General features: G+C 29.9%; 2 protein-coding genes across 2 annotated transcripts; both read right to left on the bottom strand.

Moving 5' to 3' along the window:
- Positions 1–4,159: 4,159 nt before the first annotated feature.
- LOC141530091 (major facilitator superfamily domain-containing protein 9-like) lies at positions 4,160–6,581 on the bottom strand. The gene is made up of 5 exons (XM_074246963.1): positions 6,399–6,581; positions 6,170–6,301; positions 5,907–6,036; positions 5,617–5,826; positions 4,160–4,955 (listed from the first exon to the last, which is right to left on the bottom strand). Exons 1-5 carry the CDS (start codon positions 6,438–6,440, stop codon positions 4,252–4,254), a joined length of 1,218 nt encoding a protein of 405 aa, XP_074103064.1. The 5' UTR covers positions 6,441–6,581; the 3' UTR covers positions 4,160–4,251.
- Positions 6,582–6,850: 269 nt separating this feature from the next.
- LOC141530092 (obg-like ATPase 1) lies at positions 6,851–16,672 on the bottom strand. The gene is made up of 11 exons (XM_074246965.1): positions 16,550–16,672; positions 14,263–14,444; positions 14,124–14,184; positions 12,895–13,022; positions 11,329–11,504; positions 10,478–10,555; positions 10,293–10,390; positions 9,086–9,226; positions 7,383–7,479; positions 7,165–7,287; positions 6,851–7,090 (listed from the first exon to the last, which is right to left on the bottom strand). The coding sequence occupies exons 2-11, from the start codon at positions 14,441–14,443 to the stop codon at positions 6,980–6,982; spliced, it is 1,194 nt and encodes a 397-aa protein (XP_074103066.1). The 5' UTR covers position 14,444; positions 16,550–16,672; the 3' UTR covers positions 6,851–6,979.
- Positions 16,673–22,128: the final 5,456 nt, after the last annotated feature.

Genomic DNA, 22,128 nt, shown 5'->3' with positions numbered 1-22,128 from the left:
TATTGGGCATCGGAATAAATGGGATAAATTTTTTCTGTGGATTAATGGATTTAGCATGCAAATTTTACGACCAAACTTTTGCGGGATGTTTTACGAATTTACAGATTGCAGCCGAAACTGTTTGTAAGCTCAGTATGCAGCAAGCTATAAATGAAGAAAAAGAGCTTACATTAAAGAAAGAAAATTCGGAGACAAATTTGACTGTTAGCGGCGATGGTACCTGGAAAAAACGTGGCCATACTTCCCGTTTTGGAGTAGTTACGCTGGCAGGAAAATACAGCAAGAAAATTCTTGATTCATGCGTAAAATCTACATATTGTCAGAGTTGTGTTTTTGGAAGAAAAAAAAGATAGCGAACCTGAAGATTATGAGGAATGGCTATCATTACACGATGAAGAATGTGATGCCAATCATAAAGGATCTGCCTCAAAAATGGAAGTGGATAGTGTAAAAGACATGTTTGGTCGTTCCATTAGTAAATATGGTGTAAAATATACCCGCTATATTGGTGATGGTGATAGCGCTACCCACAAAGGACTTATAGATTTGAATCCTTATGATATTCCTGTTGCTAAATTGGAATGCTATCTACATGTGAAAAAAAGAATGGGAACACGTTGCCGAAGTGTAAAGAACATTAATAAGAAATTAGGAGGAAAAAGTAAAATGTATTATGAGGAATCAAGATAATGTAGATGAAATGTATAAAGCAATCTGGGCAACATTTTATCATTTCTGTTCAACTGACAAAAACCCAAATCATAAAAATTGTCCAGAAGGCGCTGAAAGTTGGTGCGCTTATCGCCGCGCGGAAGCTGAAGGAATCACTAGTACATTTAAACACGATTACCTCCCACTGGATCCAGAAGTACAAGAAGCTATAAAACCTATTTATGAAGACTTATCTCTCGATATGAATTGCTTGATAGATGTAAAGGTAACAATACTCAAAACAACAATGAAAGCTACAACGGTTTACTTTGGCACTTTTCACCCAAGCATCTTCATAATGGCTTCAAAACTATTGAATTGTCAAATAATTTTGCAACTGCAATATTTAATGACGGTTATTCGTCAATTTTGAAGATATTCAATGTAATGGGAGTGATAGTTGGACCTGCAGCAAGAGATTTTGCGGCTCTTAAGGACGACACGAGAATACGAATCGCTGATTATCGCCAAAGGGCTTCTTCAAAAGAAGGTCGATCATCTCGAAGAAAAGCTTCTTCAGCTGAACAAGCCCTTTTCGAAGAAGAGGAAGGTGTATTATATGGCCCTGGAATAGCAGATTAGCTGTAAATATGATTTTAAACCACTTATAACAGTGGAAACGATCATTTTATCTTTAAACGCGTTTTTCTCGAAACAGCATTTTCCGAATTTGCTGCAATGATTACTCAAAAACAAATGATCCGATCACTATCGAATTTTTTTTACATGTTCTATATATAGTTCTCCGTACAATGACCTATCGATTTTTTGATCTGATCAAAAATCGAATTTTCGCAGGCCACAAACGACCAAAATTTTAGGTAAAATTCGACTATTTTTTTAAAACGCCGCCATATTGTCAATTTTTGATTTTTTTTTTTATCGTAGGTCATTGTACAGACAATATTATCTAGTTTAACGAGATATTTTTTTTTAGATTTCATCCACGGAGAAGGCCGGAATCACTGCAGCAGTGAAGGAGCTTTTTTTTTTCGCGCCGTTAGAGATCGACGATAACTTAAAAAATATTTAATTTTTTTCTACAAAAATTTCATTATGTATTCTTAAAACATGTATAAATATATTCTTAAAATTTTAAAATAATTGATAAAGTATTTTTTTTAATAAAAATTCCCAAAAATCACGTTTTTTTTAGGCCGTTACACTAGGTGTGCCCCTTAAAGATTGAGAACGGCGATGCGGCTCGGCGAACGCGTGAATTTCTTAATATGTGTATGAAAACTCGATGCTATTTCAAAATATAAATATAGATAGAATTTGAAGGTATGTGTGTAAAAGTGTAAGAGTGTAATGAAGATTTGCAGGTATTTATAAGTACGGATATTTGTATTTGTACAAAGAGGTAATGCAAAATGTGTGAGTGTATGTGAATCTTACTATTTAACGTATTTTATATCCTCCGGTGAGAAAACGTAGGTGTCTTAAAAACCAGCTGAATTATAAAGGTCTTGCCGATGATATTATGCTCACTTGCTGGTGTTATATCCCCATGGAGCAGACTTGATGCACCCACGAGTCGCACACGTGCGAGAACTTGATAAAAAATTCATAATTTCGCTCTCAATAATTCACCAAGTGAGAGATACATGTATGAAGGCAGCCGCTGGCGTATGATGTTGTATGAGAGAAAGAAAAATTTTAATGTCGCCTTTTTTTCTTAACATTATTTAGTTTTATGTTATGCAGATGTTTTTGAATTCACACCGATTTATCAATCGTAATTTATAACGAGGATATAAAATTATTTTAACAGTTTTTCTTTGAATTTTAATAAAGTACTTGTAAGAAATTTTTTAAAGAAGAAGTTTTGTCCAAAATATTAAAATCTGAGATTTTTTAATTAATTCTTATAGTTTTTTACAACAAATTACTAATTATTTTACATTTTTTTTTAAATTGAGTTACTTACGCGATCTACCGTCCAAGTTATCAAGTTCTGATTCAATTACACTAAAAATCTTTAAATAAAAAAAATGTCAATTGAAGATATTTTCACTTTTATAATAAATTATGATCAAAATTAATAAAAAACAGATATAAAAATTTAATTGTAGAATTTAAATAATTGTAAAATTTTTGTGGGCAAGAATGTTTCCTACACACAATTTTAAAAATTTCTTACCGACAGAACCATCTCAATAATGCCGGGTTCTTTTTTATTTTCAGAAGACTAAGTACCTGCAGTTAATAAAATACAATTCTATTTTATTAAAAAACAATCTTTATTTTAGTTCATTTTTTTAACTAAAGATTTCGGGTACCAAATAAACAATAACATCTGACACAGTACCAGGTACGTAGTAAATTTCTACTTATTATTAATCTTAACATCAAAAATAATAATAATAAGTTTTTAGTTTGGATCAAAAACATTGCATCTTAACTCGTAATTCACGAGTTTTTTTCAAAAATCAAATACATTTATTGATTAAACTGGTATGTACATAAATATTCTATATAAGTTTATTATCAAAATAATTTTTTTATTTTTATTATGTTTGAAATATTTATTAATTTTTATTTGTAAGATATTGACATGCAAAAGTCAGTTTTTAATATTTTATAACTAAATTATGTACTAGCAACCTTGCAGTCACTATGTGACCTCCGTGACTTGTGAACTATAAAAAATAAAAATTTGGCTTTATTAAATAATAATTATTGTTAAATTGCACTGTAATTGCTTAAATATTGATGTTTTTGAAGATATAAGCTCATCCCGATGTTACACTCATCAAGAGCTTTTATTTGAGTACCCACATGCATGTTTGATATATTTTTCATATATTCATATATATAAATATATAAAATATATGAAAAATTGATGTGGGTACTCAAATGAAAGGTCTCGATAAGTATAACATCGGGATGAGCTTATATCTTCAAAAATGTCAATATTTCACGATATAAAAGGTCATTTCTTAATTATGTATCTAGGGATACAATAACACTAAATTTCATTAAAAAAACCGATTTTATTATAAGGCTATCCTGGATACAAAATTTTTCTTGTTTTCTTTACAATGCAAATTTAAAAAAATATTTATTAATTATTTAATATTCCAGATTTATAATGGGGTGGAAATTAGAGATCGTAAAAATGGCACTGTACATTTCTTTTCCCGTTGGATTGTTCCATTGGTTCAACACATCAGGAACATTCACAGAATCCTTACAAGAAATGCGAGTTGAGTGTGCCAAGCAGCAAGATTTAGACGGTAAGAAAATTTACGATTCTTTTGTGGACGAGCAAAATAAGTTACAAGCATTGCTGAAATTTCAAGAATAAAAATCCTTGTAATTAAATTTAAAAGAAGAAACTTGTAAGATGTGGTAAAAATAATTGCTACACTTTCTTAACAGTGCAAGTAATTAATATTGTAAGAAAAATTACTTTAGACTTAAAATGTAAATAAAAATTATAAGCTTCTTTAGTATTTTTCCGTCTTAAATTATTAATAATTTATTTTATTTTATCTATGGTAAGTATTTACAAATTTCATTATAAAAAACAAAAATTTATTGACTTTTCGGATGACTTCTGCTTATCCCCAATGCAATAAAAATTCCTATACTCGCAACAAGGGCTGCCAAAAAGTTAGCGCTGTTGGTCTCCCAGGTGTCTTCGAAAACCCCGGCGACCACAGGGGTAACCAGACGCGCCAAATTCGAGACACTGTTTGACGTACCGACAACAGACCCGGTTTGTGAAGGTGGACATTTTCGCATCAGCATATCAGTTAAAATTATCCTTAGAAACATGTGGCTAGTTTTGAGAACGACTGTCCAAAGAAGAAATACCCTCAAGCTGCTTGCAAAATAAATCCCTAGGTATCCAACAACCATCAGTATGTAACCATGCATATTCCGCTTTTTGTAATCCGCATCAGAATTGTACAACTTGTCATTTATTTTAGTGACAAACAGTCCAGTAATAACACCGACGAAACTTTGAAACGCTATTGTATATCCTGAAATTTTGGGAGTTATATTAAATCGCTCTTGTATTTTCAAGTTGTAATTAGAGTGGTACAGGCCCGCTGACATGTCGAGGACAAATTTTAACGCAAACACTTGGCCAAACAGGCGCCAATTCACGTCTGCAAGACTATGTACCGCTTCAGTGATTTCTTGACGCAAAGACTTTGATCTATGTTCATTTTTTTTTTGCTGTTCAGACGCATCATTTTTTGTTACATCATCGAGATACAGGTATCCAATTACTGTAAATTTTTTAATTGTATAATTAATTATTGTTAGTACTTATTTACTTCATTCAATAATAAAATGAATAATATTAAGGTAAAAGACTCATTTATTGACACTGGCTTAGTTGTTTGACAATTTTAATTTTATTCTAATTAAAAAAAAAAAAAAATTATCTTAAAATTTATAACTGAGTAGCTGATTTTCATATTTTAAAGAAGTAGTTTTTTTTAACTTTTAAACATTAATTACTTCGAGAATTATAAAGATTCCTAAACGAAAATCGAATTGTAACTTCATAACCGATAGCACTTTATAGCAAAATTAAAAAAGTTCGATAAAAATATTTAGAATTGAAGATAACCAGTTTTTTGTCTCGATTAATCAAAAATGAAAAGATACCCTTTTGAAAATCAGCTCCTCAACTCAAAAATTATATTTGTTAATTTATTAGAATTAAGTTTTTTGTTTTTAATTAAAATAAAATTGCAAGTGTCAATAACTAGGTCTTTTACCTCAATTTATAATTAAAAAAAATAATTGAAAAATATTACAAATAACAAATATTGAATTTTTTTCAATACTTATTGATATAAAAATTAAATACTTATTACTCAAATAATATTTCAATACTTATTGATAAAAAAATTATCAATTTTTTTGAATTATAATACACACCGCTGTTCAAAAACAATAAAAATCCAGTGCAACAAGCAACATAACGGAATCCTCCGTCTAATTCAGATAAATGCCCGCCTATCGCCGGGCCAATTGTAAAACTTATTCCAGCAATCGATTTTAAGTGTCCAAACAATGAAGATTGATTTTCTATCGGGATCTGATCAGTAACTATTGTACGAATTAATACCTGTCCATGTTTGAATACTCCTGCAAAATTTAAATATAACTTTTAGAGATTTAATTTTATTTAAAATAAATTAATTTAAAAATAAGAAAAAAATTGTTACCGATTGCAGCTCTCAGCAATAAAATAATATAATATGAGTTGACTAATCCAATAAGTAGATAACAACAACCGACAATTAAATAAATTGTTACAAATAATTTTTGTCTGCCTATTTTATCGCTCCAGCTACCCTGGAAAAAGTCTTATTATTAAATCAATAAGTAATATTATTTAATCCAATTTGAAATAAATTTTGAAGGTGGATGATAACATTTTTTTTTTAAATTAAATATTAGGTATGAAAAAAATTTTATAAATATTTACAATTACTGGGCCGCTCAATAGTTGAGTGAGAGCGTAAATAGATGTCATCATTCCTATCATAAAATAAGAAGCGCCTAATCCTTTTAAATGCGCTCCCATTGATGGTACTATTAAACTAACGGCGAATAAATCCTGTAAAATAATTTTTTTTTAATTTTTACAATTACGCATTACTTAATACAGTTTATTATATAATGAATATTATTAATTCATAATTTTTATAACTTACCAAAAATGCCGCCAAATAAATCCATTTTACTTTAGCGCTCATTGTTAGGAAAATAATTAGCTAAGTTACTGTACAAATAAATAATAATAAATAATATATTTAATAAAAGCACATGTTGAATTAATACGTGTTGAATCAAAACGTATACACTTCCGTATTACGTATCCAACTGAGGTAATATCTCAACATTTTGATAGCATATTTGTATCGTCATCCTAACAGCTGGTTAGTTGATAATAGATTAAATAATAATAATAATAATGAACTATTACCTGGTGAGTCGTATCAATTTTGACATAGTTTGAAAGAATGCCGATAGATAACGCTAGTAATATAAAGACTGGGATTTCTTGGACTATAAAAAAAAACTTATAAAATTGGTAAGAAAAAAATTTATTATCAAATTTCAAGATTTAAATTGATCGACACTAAAAAAAAAAACAATTGAAATATTTAATTGATAAATTTATATTTTGTATAAATTGTCGATATAAATATCAATTGACGCTCGCAATGCAATACCAAAAAAAAAAAAAAAAAAATTTATGTGTGACATAAACGTAAAGAAGAACAGCGTGTTATCATTTTTTCTTGGCATCTTTCAGTCCAGCGCCGGCGTTAAATTTAAATAGTATGATATCACCATCATCAACAACGTAATGTCTACCCTGCTGTCTGTATTTTCCGGCTGCCTGTAATGATTAAAGATATTTCTGTAAGCTACCATTATTTATTTATTTATTTATAATAATAATTTTTTAAGTACCTTGACTGCAGCTTCGGAGCCTTCGTTTTTAAAGTCCTCAAATTTCATGACTTCAGCCATGATAAAACCTTTTTCAAAGTCCGTGTGGATCCTACCGGCAGCTTGAGGCGCTTTTGTTCCTTTCTGTAAATTTTATCAATTATTATTACTTTTTTAGAATTCAAATTGATTTTTTTAAAAGTAATTATTGTTAAGAAATAATAAAAAAAAAGGCAGACCTGAATTGACCAAGCTTTGACTTCATCATGTCCAGCAGTGAAGAAATATTGGAGTTGCAAGGCTTTGTAACCCTGGACAATGATTTTCTCAAGCGCGCTGAAAAAATAAAAAGCAAACAATTGTTTTTCAATCGATTGAAAAAGGAAACATTTTAAATGTAAAAAGACTCATCAGTTGAAATTAGTAAAAATATGGTTGGTTCAGTAATAAAAAAAAAAGGAGATTGAAAAAAAAAACGAAATGAGGGAGCGGTAAAAAATTTTCCTTACTATTTAACTGGTAAGTCTATTGCAAAAGAGCAATAGTTTTAAAAGCGAACTGCTTGACCGTGAAGTATGATTGTCTTGGACTAAACATCGTCTAATGACAGGGTATACACCCTACGGAGAAAGATAGTGAGAGTGAAAGGGAGCGAAAAAATATAGAAAAAAAGGAAATAATAAATATCTAGAGAGAGAAAGAGAGTAATTGAATGCGGACCTTTAGACTTCGGGACTTCAGAGAATACACATAAACCGAACGACTTAATACTGCACAATTTTATCATTCTGACTAGAGGTTTTTGAATCGCGCAGGGAATTAGTAGTATTTGAGGGTGAATGGGCAACCCAGTGATCTTGTGGTCTCTAAAATAAAATCATTTCAGTCTTATGATTACTAGTTACTGTTGTCTTAGTCATAGAGTCATTTTTGATGGGCATCAGTAGGCATTTTAGCTCGAAAAATAATCTTCATTCCCCTTTCGTAGCTTCTTTAGTTTCATTTTATTTTATTTTATTTCAAGACAAAAATTTTACCGTCATTGGTAGTATCAATTTCCGTATTGTTGAATTAACTTTAAAACGTAAAATAAAAAACAAATAATAATAGATGACGAATATCAAAATTTAGGTTCTTAATTTGTTAAACTACTTCTTCGAATCAATTTTATAATTATTTTAAAACTTTAACTGTAATAGTATTTGACCTATATTTTCAATCGAAATGGTCAGTTACGTCGGGAATTCGATCGACATATTACTCATAAAGAGTTTAATAATACTGACGGTAAAAAATTTAAAAAAAAAAAAAAACCGAAATGGTTTTTAGAAAAATAAATCTGAATTTGAAAAAAAAAAAAAAAAAAAAAAAAAAGGGAAAAGGAAATAAGTAAAACAAATCGTACATTGCAACCCTCTAGCTATAGATGACCCAGTGTGGATGATGATTCAGAGACGGCATTAAATGCATTATTATAGCTTTCATCGCGAACCACTCGAGGTTTTTATGCAATTTAACAAGAATTTGAATAACACTGTGTGCTAAAAAATATAATGCTTCTTCTTCGCGAATAGCGAGTGAGTAAATGATCCTGGTTTTATAGATTCTCAACGAAAGGGATATATAAGTCTAGACATGATCTGAGAATAAGAGTATAAGAGTATAGGGGAACCCTTCCATTATTCACTAAGCCGGCAGTTCGTAAGTATGCTCGACGAAGATGGTGCTCACTTAGAAACTAAGCTCGAAAAATTTCGTGGGAACTCATATATATGTTGCATATTACATATTATACATTATATATCTGTATGGATATTTTTATCAATTATAATTTATGGAGTAAAAATATTTTTATTGACCGTTTTGCGGCCATCAAACTTTTAAATTGTCTTGTTAATTTTATATTTTTTACCTTCGCGTTCAAGTACTTTTAATGACTCACCTCGTAACTTTGGATTCCTCAAAGTACTTTGCGCGTTCAGCGTCGTCCATATCGATTACTTTGTTCTCAAAAACACCGCTGAAGGGTATCAGTGTTGCACCAGGGTCATTTTTGTCTACCCACTCCTTTATTTTTATGAGCCTGTTCAAATAAAATTACAAAAAAAATTATTAGCAATAATAATAACTGGGAATCTTGCAGTCACTATGTGACTGTCGTGACTTGTTAACTATAAATAAATAAAATTTTGCTTTATTAAATAATGACTTGTTAAATTGCACTGTACTGTTCTAACTATTGACGTTTTTAAAGATATAAGCTCATCCCGATGTTACACTCATCAAGAGCTTTCATTTAAGTACCTACATGCATTTTTGATATATATATATATATATATATATATATATATATATATATATATATATATATATATATATATATATATATATATATGTGAAAAATTGATGTGGGTACTCAAATGAAAGGTCTTGATGAGTGTAACATCAGGATGAGTTTATATCTTCAAAAATGTCAATAGTTCATGAGATACAAGGTCATTCCTTAATTATGTATCTGGAAATATAACATTTTCAACTGTAGCCTTTTTCTTATTCTCTTAATAATATAGATTATTAATTGATTTTTTATTAAAATAAAAATTAATAAAGATTGACAAAATAAAATTCCAAATCGACAAGAAAAATCAATAGTATCATTTTAAAAAATTACCAGCTTTCAAAATACTTAATGAATAAATATAATCGACTGTTACTGAACTACTGGTTCTAAGCGATTATTATTATCAATTGTAATTATTATTTAGCTGTATGATATCAGTCTAGTATTTATATGTATAGCAGAATAGTGTGAAACATTAATGCACGAAGGACGATGGCACGACATGTTTTCAAGTTTCGTTGAAAACCAATAACGTCGGTATAAATAGTATATATTCTATGTAAAATACGACGCGTGCGTTTTAAATTGTTTCGTGAATGCATTTTTAACAGTGTACTCACGCGGTTTCGGGTTACAAAGCTTTTATGGCGACAAAACGCATTTATATGGGTATAGTAATAGTAATAGGGCAGTAAAAACGTTAAATAAACCTTCATACGTTGCGTATTGATTCTATAGAGACAACATATTAACTTTTACATACGATAAAAATAAATATAAAATAGTTAATTATATATTTTTGACAAACCATTTATTCTTCTTACGAATATAATCCTTTTCCGAGAGATTCACCAGGTAAATTACGGGCTTCGACGTCAAAAACAAATATTTATTGAGCACGTCGATCTAAAATAATTATTAAACATCAAAATAAAATTTTGGATAAATTATTAAATTAAATTAACTTATTAATTAAGAAAAATAAATACGTACATCATTAACACTCCAATCAGCAAACCTGACTTGTTGTTTTTCTTCTACCAAAATTGTTTTGACTTTTAAAAGAGTGTCCTGCAATGATTAAAAATTATAATTTTATTTAGTGAATTTATATTTATTAAAAGGGTAATTTAAATAATTTGGTAGTTGAAAAAAAATGTAAATTGATCTTGATCGACTTTCAACTCAAGATATATTAGTTATTATGATAATAAGCTCTCGTATTTATTCGTACAGGCTTATTGAACATGCGATTCTCCACAGTTGAGTAAGTGTCATTATCTTTATAAAGTACCGATTTAACCGAGCGTGCAGGACTAAAAGGTGGGGCTTGTATAAAAAAGCGTTAACTATCTTCAAGTGGTTTATATTTTATATGTATGTAAATCAGAAAAGTATTGTCGAAAACTTGGAAACAAACTGCAGTTGTTAACGTAAGCTGGAGTGTATTCTTAAAGTTGATTAGTCTAACATTCTATTCAGAGTTCAGAGTTTATTAGTTCCGAGAAGCGTTGAACGCCACCCTCTTAATCCCGTACGAGGTTATTTAGCGCACCATATTTGCGATCTATCGAAGAACTTGTTATTTCAGAGTAGCTCAAAAGGGATGTACTATTTATTTAGATTTGTTTTCGTTTTTTTATTAGAAAAAAAAAAAGATTGGAAATTTTATTCGTGATCTACTGGCATTACTTTTAAATTAGCTTTCAAACTTTGTTTTTTAAACTTTGAGAATTTAATTGTTTTGTTGGGGATTTTAGTTGTTGAAACATGTTTACTTAACATACTACAAGCATGAACAATAAAAAAAAATACTGATAATTAAATACAATCTGATTACTTACATATTCAGGCTTAAGTTTCTTGTCATTACCACGTACGACTAGTTTTTCCAACTTTTCCAGATGACCATTGAGCATTTCGATATCCTTGAGTCGCAACTCTTCACAGATTATCTCAAGATCTCTTACGGGGTTGACTTCACCTTCGATATGGGTAACATCGTCGTCTTCAAAAGCTCCTAAAATAATTTTATTAAAAATATTCATTTTTAAATTATTATTTAGAAATTTTTGGGGTTTTTTAAACAAGTAAATTATTGCAAATAAAATTTAAAAAAAAATCAAAAAAATTATTTCATAAAAAAACTATGAATATTATAGTAAAAATTTTTTTTTAATCTAGATTATACTGCGTGATATCTAGATTATACTCATTATAATCTAGATTATAATCATTATAATCTGGCTTATACTCATTATAATCTAGATTATACTGCATGATATCTGGATTATACTGCGTGATATCTGGATTATACTCATTATAATCTGGATTATATTAGCTTCTATCTAAATTTTTTTTTCACTTAGTATAATCTATGATGATATCCAGTGTCATCTTGTTCTTCCCGTGTATAGATAAATTTTTTTTTTTAATATTTCCTGAGTATTAATATATTTTTTTAAATAAAACAAAAAAAAATGGTCAAATATCAGGTAATTGTTAAAAAATTTTATGGACTTCTATTCCAAGTAAACTTTTGGTAAAAAATAAGATTGTCTTTCCAAGTAGACAGTTTAATTATTTAAACAGAATATCATAAAACTGAGATAATGGATAATGGCGGTAATGAGTAATAAAAATAAGGTAATGAATATTAAAATAGACAAAAAGGAAAAAAATTGACAAATGGATACAAATAACGGAGTCGAAGAGAAAACATCACGCACAAGAGACTCGATCGTATAACCACGACAATTAGACTTCCAAGTGACACGCAACCGTTATTGACTCTCTAATTCAATTACTCGACACGTTTTCCGCACTCGTATTTATCTTTTATTTTTTTTTTCTACCCAGTATAATTCCGCAAGTAGACACTAATAACCCGTTATTTCAATAAGCAAATACGTTCCTTGTGATGTGCGTCGAGTTCATGAATGTGCAGTACGGTACTACACGTAATGCAACTCGAGGGGTGAGTTCTTTGCGTCTAAACCTCGACGACCCTTGTGCATTGTCGGAGCGGACGATCGTGCAAAGTTTCCACATGAGAATTCTACTGGCAAATGAAAACTTTTTATGAATGAAAACGATCAATATCGACTGGATATGACAAATTGCAGTCTACTTTAATTATACACCGTAATTGTGGTATGCATAATTGGATAATTATTATTATCTACCTCATTTCTCCGTAAGAGATCTATATACAAGTTTAGTTTTAAAAATTCGTTTAATTAATTCAAGTATTATCTGCTGTCGATTTACGTTTAGTAATGCAATTATCATCACGAAAAATTTAACCACCGCTTGTTTGTTAACTCAGAAAAAAAAAATGTATTATTTCGTCAAAAATAATTTTTTGTAATTTTAATAAATACTTAATTATAAAAAAAAAAACAACGTACTGCATAAATGATAGATCGCATCACAAGCATTGATATGCGAAAGAAAAGCATTTCCTAATCCCTGTCCTTCGGCAGCACCTTTGACAAGCCCAGCGATGTCGACGACATTCAAAAATGCCGGAACTTTGCTGGAAAAAACATCAACAGTCGTTAATTAATTACTCTAAAATAAAGTATCAATGCATCAAAAAGTAAAATTACTTCTCAAGTAACATAATCAAATTTCAATGCCATCATCATCACATCCACCCATCGGGTTACTTTATAACTGAGATCAAAGGGCCGAGCTGACATGTGGCCTAGATTAAGGGTGTCGTAATATAAGAGAGAGCTTGCGCTGAGTTTAAATGCAGTAAGAGAGACAAAATGAGTTAAATTTGCAATGACAATGCATTTAAATGCTAATGTTGACCTCATTAAACAATTAGTCTTTGAAGACAAGCCTCAGTATAGTAATAGCTCAGTATGTGATATGTATAGCAAGGATGATGGGTGCTGATTAGTTGGCTTTTGTTACGCTGTAACATTCTACAACACGTGGCTTTAAACTTAAATAACTGCGAGAATTGGGCGTTAAGGATAAAGTAAACTTTAAACTATCACATACATTTTATACTTTGATCTGCTGCTGATTAACATTATTATTTATATTTTATTATTATTATTTATACTTTTATTTTTAAAATCAAATAAGAGTTTACTCAAATATTTACTGCTTACTAGTCTTGTGTAAGCTTTTGATTTTGAATAATACTAAAATGTTTAGCTTGACGTTTGACGTTCAAATATTTAAACACGCCGTTAAAAAATTTCAAAATGTCACGATTAGATGTCTTCTGCATGACAATTCTCGGTGATCGGTGATCGGAAAAAATTAGTATACAGTGGTGTTGGTAGCAGCAAAATTTATGCATGTATTTGTCGATACAAAAGTCGGCTCTGATGGTATGTATATCGTATATTTTGGAGATGAAATTCGGGATAATCTACATTGCAGATCACGTTTTATGGAAACGTGACCCTCACCCCCTCTGCTGGGCTGGATAAAGGCAGTCGTAGCAAAGATGTATGGAAATTACGACAGTTATTCCGAATAGTTTCCTCTACAAGGACTTTAGCATGCATATGCTTCACATATATTTAGTTTATTGATTTATAACTTTATATTTTTGTTTAAAGGATGTTTCAGTTTAAAAAAATAAAAATTTAAATAATAAAAATAAACTCACCTGACGGGTTTGTAGTACTCGCACAGGTAATCGAACCTCGCATCAGGAACTGGAACGCGACGTGCTAAATAAATATAAAAAGTTAGAAAAAAATAGAAAAGTAAAAAAAAAAAATCTTTAACGCGGAGCTGATACTTATTTTCATTGGGATCAATGGTGCAAAACGGGAAGTTTTCGGCAGCAGCTTGACTCTTTGTGAGGACATTGAAAAACGTAGACTTTCCGACGTTGGGAATCCCAACGATTCCAATCTTCAGGTTGGTGCCCACTCGCCCGATTAGCGGCTTCCGTTCTGGCTCCTCGACTTTCTTAGGAGGCATTCTGGGAATAATACACGGACAGCCTTTTTATATTTAAGTAACAACTATTTATTTATTATAGGGTGTTTCAGACAAAGCAGACGGTATTAAAAGAACCATGGCTCGAAGCAACCTACGAATCAATCCCAGAAGCATTTGGACACTACTTTACTTATCTAGGAATCCATAACTAAAAATACGAAAATTATTAATAATTACAGTGGTATCAGTATAGAAATAATCGGACAGCATCGGTTGCATTGAAATCGGCTACTTATATACCACATACCACTGTATTATCGTAAATGAATAGATGCGAGCTCCGTCACTTTATTATTACGGCCGCTTCTGTTGCCAATTGATGCAATCGTTTCCGAGATCATTTTACGATTTTAAACTAATCACCTCCGGCATTATTTTTACCTTTAATTTTTCTCGTTTTATTTTAAACTTATAAATTTATAGTCTTATACTAAAGAACGTAGTTTACTTCTTTAATTTATTTTTTATTATTAATATTTATATTTTGAAATTTTTTTATACAAAAAAAAAAAAATTACTTGCATGAAAAAATTCTTCGGAAAGTTTTTGAGCGAAAAGAAATTTTTTAGACTCCAGAAAAAATTTTTCTTTCAATCAAAAAATTTTTCTCCCAAGAAAAAATTTTTTTTTTAATCTGTTATAATATGAATAAAATTTTTTTTGTAATTTAGAACGATTTATTAAATTTGTTAACGTTAATTCATACTTTAAGCTCCAGTATTTTTTTCCACCTCAATTTCTTTCCCTTTCTTTTAATATATATGTATATATCTAAACATTTAAGTATATATGAAATACCTAGGGGGTATATAAAAAAGCAAAGTTGACTGAATACGCGGTTTTCGCTGTATATGCGCTCGCGGTGACTAATTATATTAATGCGTACGGCATCGAACGATAGCAGTGTTTACCGCAAGATTACCGTTGGTATCTCTGGGGACCGCGAACCAACAGTTTGCATCTTCTCTTGGGTATCAAACGATAAAACCGTGCAGAGGTTGGCTGAGGATATACAGGACGGAGCTGTTGCGGCCGCGGGCGCTGCTATCAAAGTATAACCCGAGAAGAGAAAAGGACGGCAGACCCGCCACCGAAGAGTGCACCGCCGCGATTTACGTAGTACATAGGGCCCACAATAAGGATACAATGAAATAAAAATACTACGAGGATGAAGAAGGTTACACGGGGGAGGAATATGCCGGGTAGAGGCTTGATCACTGGGCACCGCGACCACGAATCACCGGCATCACGCCGAGAATCCGCAACCAAGCCCCAGGCTCCCAATCGGCCACCGTCTCTTGTGATTCACCGGCTTCTTTTCTCCCCACAAATTTCTTTACTTTTTTTTTGTCTGTTATTATTTTATAACTTTTATCAACAACTTTATGGAATTTTGTGTTTATTAAAAATTTATTTTTTTATTTAATATTTAAGTTATAAAAAAAATTTTTTTTTTGAATTTTTAAATAAAATTTTATTTTTTTTTAGGAAAAAAAAACTATTTTCTATTGAAAAAAAATTTTTTTTCTTCAATTTTGTTTTAAATAAAATTTAAATTAAATTATTAAATATTAGTTAATAAGATAAAAAAAATTGTTTATATTTTCTTAGCAATAAAATTAAAATAAAATTATTAATTATTAATCAGAAAAATAAAAAAAAAATTTTTAGTTGTTTTTATTCTTAAATTTAAATTTATTTATCGATTGAAATTTTTAAACTGTTTTAATTCGCGGGCAACCGACTCAAGCGCGACCTACCGGATAATTCAAAAAATAAAATCACAGTGCATTCCACCAGTACCACAGTCCAGATTGAAGAACATAACCTGATGTTGCAAATAAAAATTTAATAGTCTAATTAAAAATCCTTAATGTTATTTTTATTTTTATAAATTAATACAGCAATGATAAAATAACAAAAAATTATTTTAATATAAATCAATCCATTAAATATTACATTTTTATGAGATGAATATCAGTACTCCGTATAAATTAATAACAATTTAATTTTTATTTTATTTTCTTTCTGAGAAAAATGTAAATGAGTAAAATAATTAAATAAGTAATTTAATATCAAAAATACCTGGTATAAAAACTAAGTGGACACCGGCAATTGTAAGTATATAAATATATAAATGCTCAACACAACGTGTGAGGTTTCGACAGCACTACACACGGCACGGGAGAATGTGACGTCATGTACGAGGTTATTTTAGTTTTTATTTTCTGTTCACAGGATTCGGTCTTATCCACGGACATTAAAGAAGAATCCGTGAAGATAAAACAGACAAAGTTCATGTTCTCAAACAGATATGAGATATATATTATAGTATTATAGTAAGTAGTAAATTCTTCATTTTTATTTATTGCATAATTTTTTTATTTTATATTTGAGGTTAATTCTTTATTAAAAATGAAGCTTCTGACATGAAAATTAAGTTAGCCAACAATGACATTAAAATTAGCCGGCGTTCAACAATTTTAGATTTTTTCTTATTAATTAGATTAAAACAAAAAATGTATTCTTACAAAATTGCATGTATAATTTTTAAAACATTCTGCATGTTAAATTTTTTCAATTAATTTTTTTTTTAAATAATTTTTTCAATAAAAATAACTCTAAAAATTTTTTTTATCAAAAAAATTATAACAAAAAAATAAAAGAAAAATTTCATTTGTAAAAAATTAAAAAAATTTTTAAAATTAAAAAAAAAATAATTTTTTTTATAATATTCAAATTCGAAATCGTTCAAAAAGTTTAAAACATTGTAAACTGCCAGTTTATTTCATAAGTCGACATCTCAAAATTTTTTAAATTAAAAAAATTATTACAAAAAAATTTCGCATGTAGAAAATTAAAAAAATTATATGTACAATTTTTTTAAAGTATTTTTTTACTTGTAATTTAATTGATGAAAAAAATAAAAAATTGTTGAATGCTGGCTAATTTTAGTATCATGTTTATTTCAATGCAAATTTTTACAATAATTTTCTTGGTCTGAAATTCTAAGTAGATATTATACATAGTTTAAATTTTATCTTAGAAATATCTCCTTCAATTATTGAAAGCAAAAGCATCCCGATGTCTAGAAATTTCATTAAAATTTTTCAAGCTACTAAAGTACTAAAAATTTGCAGTAAAAGTTAATGAAGATGATAATTGTTTTAGAAGAAGTACATATAAATCTAAAATTATTATAAATATTGTTGATGGCACGTAATATTTAATAGATATTCCCCGTAAACAACTGAGACAAATGAAATGAGTTCGTGGAAGTATTAAAGTAGTGGTTTGATCTACTAGAAAGTGGTCATCAAGAGAAGTTGATTGCGACGTAGTCGCGTTCACAGAAACTATAAACACGCACAATCCTTTACGTAGGATATCGCGGCGCGACTGCTCAGTTTAAAAAAAAATCGTTATTTTTTATTTTCCACCTTTGGCTTTAATTTGTAATAAAACCATTTAAATAATTATTATACTCATTAACTTTCTTCAGGCAGTTGTTTATAGCAAGTACAATGACATTGAAAACATTATGGCTTATTATTCCCACAGAAAATTACGTATATAATGAACAAACTGGATTAATAATCAAGTGTCGGTAATTGGGGGAATAAAAAATTAAATAAGCAATAGAAATTATACAATATTGTTATTTTTATTCAATACACATTTTATTTTTATATAAGTGGGCTTATTTGTATTCTTCTGGTTTAGTCACTCCGCAAAGGTTTCTCCGAATTTACGCGCAATTATTTACAATTCGAGTGAGGGATAATATTTAAATTGCGAGGGAATTAAATAAAAGAATAAAATATGCCTGATGGCATCGGAGAGTGTGTTTAATGCCTGTCTTGATATTAAACTCCAGACGCTCCTTTGCTTTTTTTTTCGTTATTATTTTATAAGTACATATGTACGTATATGTACACTGTACTTTTTCTGAATAGTAATAACTTTTATTTTAATTTATGAATTATAATAAACATAAAGAAAATATTAATACTTTTGGAACGAATTAATAATTATTTAATCAGTGAATCGTGAATCCATAAATATAAGTAACAAAAAAAATATATTTAATTTTTTCCTTGATTAATTTGTAAAAAAATTTTATCTTTTTATCTATAAATTATTTTTTCACGATCAGTAAATTTGAAATTGTAGATTAAATTTTTCAAATAATTTTTTTAAATAAAGTCAGTTGAAATTTTAAAGCCAAATTGACACCTCAGAACATTTAAGAGCCAACAAAACGATTCTTCTCTTTGCAGTTATGAATATTGACCAAGTTAAATATTTTATCACCTGCGATTAGAATTCTCAAATGATTCTGCGGTTGGTCAAGATCACAGCACCAGGCTTGAATTCTGAATGGCGCGTGAGTAGTCCTTGTGGCGTATGATTATTTCAATTATTTTATTACGTACCTTACCAATCTTGGCCCACATAATACATATAATCATACGCCTATTCTCCAGAGTGAGTGAAGTAGTGAAGAGTTATTTTCTCTCACATCTTCCTTGTATACATGATCCACAAACTTGCTCATCGTTTTAACGATATTGTAATTTCGCAACCGCAGACTCATCCCTTTGAAGTCAATTGTCTTCATATATATTATATATGCATAACCATAAATATATATAAACATAATGTAGCCTTAATCGTTTTTGAAGAATTTTTTGTCCATCATATAAAAACAATTTATTATAGAATTTCTAAATAGAAAAAAAAAAATAAAATAAAATGATTACACTTAATTTATTTGGACAAAATTTTCACACGGCTGTTAAATATCAATAATTCGATGGTAAATCTTTAACGACCTAGTCGATGTAGGTATAGAAATATTGAATGTAATGCATAACAAAATTCACTAAACTACGTCGTAATAATTTCTCGGCGACTTTAAAACTATAGACATAATGGGCCATCGGATGCATTAAGTGCTCCATAAACTTGAAAATGTAGCCTCCTTGTTGCCGCCGTTTTTACACTTTTTATAACAAATATTACGTACAAAAGTGAAGACTGCACATCCGTTGTTCCTTATTCATCAATCTTCCAGCTCTTACAAAGATCTGGTTTTCTCTCTTTCACAATTTTTTTGCAACTCATAAGCTTAGTTAAATTAGCATTAAAGTATATCCGTTTTGCGCCGAAGGCTCAACGCCAGACTCTTTTATCTTTTCGTCTTTCCATATTTAGCCAAGTACCCTCTAAACTTTTTAATAATCCCAATATTCTCCAGACTATCTCTAAATATATTTCCAAATGGCTCCAACAATTATCTTTTTTCTCAACAATAAACCTTTTTTACCAAACACTAATTGCTCTTCACCAATATCTTCAGCCGTAAAATCCATTAAATCCATACTCGGCGAGCAAAAATATCCTTCCTCGCAGCAGACACATCAACGTCGTTTAAAAGAAATTCAATAATTTCAATTTTATTGGAGAAATAATTTCCCAAAAGTACTTTTACAACTCATCAATCATCCTTCAAAGTCAATAAAAAACAATATTCAATACTTTGGCTTTGTAACTTCTTCAGAAAAAAAAAAAATTACAATTCACATTTTATATATCAGTGTTTTGAAATTTCTTGCTCGTAAACATTATGAGTAAAGTAGCGGAACCTCCATCAAGTAGTCGAATTACTCTTGGGTTCCGCCCGTCAATTGTTACCAATTGTTACCAATCAGAGTAATACGTGTGATTACTTCGCAAAGGAGAGAGAAAGGTGGTCATTGAAAGTTTACTACACTCCTTTGTACATATACACGTATAAAATAAATATACACGTACATATTTATACAATAAATAATACGCTAATATATCCATGCTCTGATTACACGACACATCCTTTTAATACACCCCGTTAAATGTTGACATTTATCCAACCACCAATGCTTATCATTATCTCAACATTTTTTTTTCCGTAGTACAAAAAACTTAGAAATTTATAATGATCAGTTGGGAAAACTAATGAAAAGTATGTGCATTATAAATATGTACACAACTTGCTCACCTGTGCTATGATTTTATGAATGTGATGCACTGCTAAGTATTCATCAGTTTTATCAGTGATCATTATAATTTATCGACAAATAATTGTATGTAGTTTGTGGAAAAACTTCTACGGTTATCATTTATTCATTTATTATACACTTCTATCAAAAGCGTCATTTATCACGTTTATCACGAATGCATATAATAATCTCAGATAAATATAAATTAAAAAAATATTTTTCAGGTGTAGCTGAGACAATTTATACTCAAAGTCGTCTGATGAGTTCTGGGATCGATAATTGAGCATGGTGTGCATAAGAGGTGTGCAATTGGTTGGTGGTGCATTGTTGCAGATCGGCTAGTTACTTTAGCCTAAGGACATCAAGACCGATTAACGTGCTTAATATAATGCGTATCCAGTAAAAAACCTGACCGGCAAGTTTGGTACAAAGCTTCTGAGATGTTATGTGTGGATCATCGTGGCAAAATAAGAAAACGAGTAGTGCGTTCGTGCATCGCGTGGCTAAAACGCGAGAGTATATTCGCTGGAGTTGGTTATGTGGTAGCCACGCCTCCTGAGACAGCCGCCAGCCAACAATTAAGATTTGATCGGCAAAAATGGTTGAGCCAAAATGGCGCTGGCCACTGCATATTTAATATATTATTGTGATGTGAGCTACTTGATTCAAGGATCATCATAATCATGATCATCAATATATGCATCCATAATACAACCCATTAGCTATCCAAAATTTTCATACCGGCAATTATTAATGATGATGATGATCAACAGCAAAGAGGAAGAGGATCCTGGCTTGTTTTTGCGGACTTTTATTTGGGTAATTAAAAATCATAAATTATTCATTCGTTATTATTTAAAATTTAATAATTCACAGTAATTATGCTGAAAAAAAATTCGTTCCGTTATGCTAATTTTCAGTTTTAGAGATTATTTTCGGTAGACTTTTTTAATGCAACCCTATAGTATCCGGCAGATGATCCGTGATTATGATTACAGACCGTATTTTTAAAGTTTTGTCTTTACACTTACCTGATTTTAAGATTTCTTTTATCATCATATATAACCAAACGAGTATATACCGCGAATAATACAATAACTGAATAACTTTTGTCACGCAATTGTTTTCTTGTTCATTTCCGTGATTTATTTACAAGGATAGTTTTATTCGATACACGAATCTTCGTGCTCAATTGGCTATTCCGGATAGTCTGGTGATTACCGTATAAATCGTCTTGTACAGTCTGTATATGAGGGGGATTTTTCTGTGGCTATTGAAGAAGAATAAGAAGTAACCCCTTATCAAATCCAACCAGTATAGATAGTACATCCTACCTATCCTATACTCTAAGGGAAATAATCAAGCAAAAAACAAAGTAATCCAGAATATATAAGCCTTATATCGATAATAGCCTACAAACTCTTTTTTAACGAATTCAAATTGCAAGTGCAAGTGCACGCTATTCATCCATGTTCACTCCAAAAGAGAGATAGTAATAGAATTAAGTATAGAAGAGCTTACCTCTTTACCTCTACACTCTGAAACTGAGATTGAGTTAACTTTTAAAAAGATTTATTCTTGACTCACGTGTTATCTTAATATTATTGAAGAGAACTCAATATT

The sequence above is a fragment of the Cotesia typhae genome, unplaced genomic scaffold, assembly GCF_013202065.1.
Source record: "Cotesia typhae breed Kobodo isofemale line unplaced genomic scaffold, CoteBio_Ctyphae contig_48, whole genome shotgun sequence".
Taxonomy (NCBI): domain Eukaryota; kingdom Metazoa; phylum Arthropoda; class Insecta; order Hymenoptera; family Braconidae; genus Cotesia; species Cotesia typhae.
This window is presented reverse-complemented; position numbering and strand designations above follow the sequence as displayed.